The sequence below is a fragment of the Astyanax mexicanus genome, chromosome 6 (genome assembly GCF_023375975.1).
Source record: "Astyanax mexicanus isolate ESR-SI-001 chromosome 6, AstMex3_surface, whole genome shotgun sequence".
Classification (NCBI taxonomy): domain Eukaryota; kingdom Metazoa; phylum Chordata; class Actinopteri; order Characiformes; family Acestrorhamphidae; genus Astyanax; species Astyanax mexicanus.
The window spans coordinates 2,829,233-2,831,943 of NC_064413.1; the positions used below are offsets into that span (position 1 = coordinate 2,829,233).

A 2,711-nucleotide genomic window follows, 5' to 3' on the forward strand; every position below is an offset into this window, starting at 1 on the left:
TTCTAGAAATGCATTTAAACATTTGGGAAAAACTGTAAATGCTAACATGGGCAAAGATCTGGATCTTGCAGAGACGGGCAGGGTTTTTACGGTGGTAATTATGGTGCTATTGTAAACCTCTATCTCTGAGGGAGGGAGGGAGGGAGGGAGGGATGGAGAGCATGAACACGGAAGAAGATAAAATAATGAGTAAGTTACAAGAGGAGGAGGGAGAGGAGGAGGGAGTGAGGAGTGGGTTAAAGAGTCTAGAACGGTTGGAGCCAGAGGGTGTGGCAGCTCTAGTGCATAAAACAGCAGGTCCATCCCTCCTTCCATCACTCCCTCCTTCTTCTCTCTCTCTTACTCGTTGCTGGTCCAGGACTCCTGCAAACCTAAGGTGAGTGAGGACAAAAAAAAGTTTTAAAAAAAGTTTGTAGAGTTGGTTTTGAGTGCAGCATAGCTTTAGAAGTATTAGAATAGGTGCTGTATTACCAGTTTTTAGCTGTTTTGTGCAGCTAAATACTTTTTAAAGCTTTTGTTTTAGTGCATGTTTCTCTTTTTTACTCTCTGTCTCATTCGCTCGCTTGCATACTCGCTCGCTCCGGGTCCGCGCCCTCTCTTACTGTTTGTACTTGTTGCATTCGTGCAGAGTGAGTCAGGCAAGGACGGCACAGCGTAGGACTTTCAGGAAACTCTCAGGCCCAACACAGACCCCTCCTTCCATTTCTGTCCTCGTGTCTTTTTGTTTTTTTCCATTGCTTGCCTTCCTCCCATTCCTTTCCCTCTCTACTGCACTCCTTTCAGATTCTTGAGGTTTGGATCGAAACAGAAAGAGCAGAATTTGGCGCTTAGTAAAGCGATTAGTGAAATAGATGCAACTAAATTTGGCTCAGTTTCCTAAGCGAAAGTATTCTAAGCTAAAAGTAGCTAATGCAAAGCTGCTAATGCTCATTTAGCTTCACTGGTAGAGAAAAAAAAAGAGTTTGGTGAGATTTGGTGTTAAATTTTGATTATTTCATTAAAAAAGACCCTTATTGTTCTATTTATTTTCTTTGTAGAATATCATGAAATAACATCGCTAAACGTTCTTGCATTTCACTTACTATGTTTCTAAAAGAGTTTAGTATTGAAGTTGAAGTTAGTAAGTGTTGGGTAAGTGTTGGGTGTTAAAAATCGAGATGGGTTCTGCATATGGCTGCAAATGTCTCTTTTTTTCTTTCTCTCTCTCATTTCGTTCGTTAAACCAGTTACAACTTAATTACACGGCACAGCGAAGGGCGTTGGCCATAATCTGCTGCTGGTGTTTAAAACCGAACCATTTACGTCACCACTTCTTCTCCTCCTCTTTCTTTCTTTCTTCTTTATTTCTTTCTCCTCTTTCATCCTCATTCTTCTCTCCTCCCATTTTCTTCCCTTGCTCTCGCTTAGATTTTTTTCTTCTTCTGTTTTTTTTTTTTTCTTCTTTCTTTCTACCGTGGCGCGTGGGGGCAAGGGTGCCCATCCTTTGCCTTTGGGCTAGAGCTGGGCGTGGCACTCAAAGTGTTATTAGTTTAGTCCATAAAGTGTATATATCTGTATGCATGAAGATGGTGAGCAGTGAGCACGGTGCCTTTTTAAAACCTTTTTAAAGCTAGCTTGCCATTTTTTCATGGTGCAAAATAAATGTTTGATCAACGCTAGATGGGTAAAATTTAATATTAAACGGTAAAAATGATTTTTGTCCCAACACAGACAATAATATCCTTATTAACGTTTTCATTTAAAGTGGTGAAATTGGGGGGAAAGCAATGATACACCAAAAAAACTACTGTTTGTGATCTCCTTTTTTTTTTTCCAGAAGCCACCATGTCTCAGTTGCAGCAGGCCATGACTATGCTTATTAGCACCTTCCACAAGTACTCTGGCAAGGAGGGAGACAAGTTTACCCTGAGCAAGGGCGAGCTGAAGGACCTGCTCAACGCAGAGCTTAAAGAAATGTTCGGGGTGAGAGTCATTCATAACTGCATTTACTGTAGCAGCATAGAAGCTTTGCTAATAGTGCTAAATCCAGATCTGTAGAGTAAAAAACTCAGCCTAGGATTTCGTTCCATATATCTGGACACCTGGCTGAGGTGGATTTCTACACTAAATGGAGATTTTCATAAAGCTTTTACATGATAAAAGTGGTAAATTCAAATCCATTGAGTAAAAATTCACCCTAGGATTTTGTTCCAGCTGCAAGGAGATAAGCAAGGCTGAACCTTTACACTGCAGATCTGGATTTCTTTTGGATTTTACAATTTTCTTTTTTTTTTTTTTAATGTTCTCGATCTGGATTCACCACCTTCTTTTGTACTGAACGTATCTTGCCCTGCCAGGTAATATATATATTAAAGGCCTTAAGAAAAGTGAAATAAATTGATAGTGAGTCTGTATGTGTGTTTTTTTTATGTGTTTTACAGCAAAGCAAAGACCAAGCGGCACTAGACAAGATCTTCAAAGACCTGGACGCTAACGCTGACGGAAGCGTGGACTTCCAGGAGTACGTCACCCTGGTGGCCTGCATCACCATGCTCTGCAACGAATTCTTCACAAAGAAATAGTGGAGAGAGGGACACACACTAGCCACGTGTACGCGTATCTGTTATACATACAATAAGTAAAAAAAGGTTTGTTTAAACATGATCTAAAAGTTTTAGCATTTTGTACAATGCAAAAGTTTGAAATAAACTATTTTAATATGTGTTATTAAA

General features: G+C 39.9%; 1 protein-coding gene across 1 annotated transcript; it reads left to right on the forward strand.

Annotated features, from left to right (window-relative positions):
* Positions 1 to 230: 230 nt before the first annotated feature.
* On the forward strand, positions 231 to 2,711 carry LOC103023101 (ictacalcin). The gene is made up of 3 exons (XM_007255934.4): positions 231 to 376; positions 1,817 to 1,962; positions 2,421 to 2,711. The coding sequence occupies exons 2-3, from the start codon at positions 1,825 to 1,827 to the stop codon at positions 2,559 to 2,561; spliced, it is 279 nt and encodes a 92-aa protein (XP_007255996.2). The 5' UTR covers positions 231 to 376; positions 1,817 to 1,824; the 3' UTR covers positions 2,562 to 2,711.

What these genes read in the sequence shown, in the direction of transcription:
- LOC103023101 (XM_007255934.4), top strand. Translation starts at nt 1,825, where the DNA reads ATGTCTCAGTTGCAGCAGGCCATGACTATGCTTATTAGCACCTTCCAC. An exon ending in AGCTTAAAGAAATGTTCGGG is followed by an intron (nt 1,963 to 2,420) that starts GTGAGAGTCATT and finishes TGTGTTTTACAG; the next exon opens with CAAAGCAAAGACCAAGCGGC.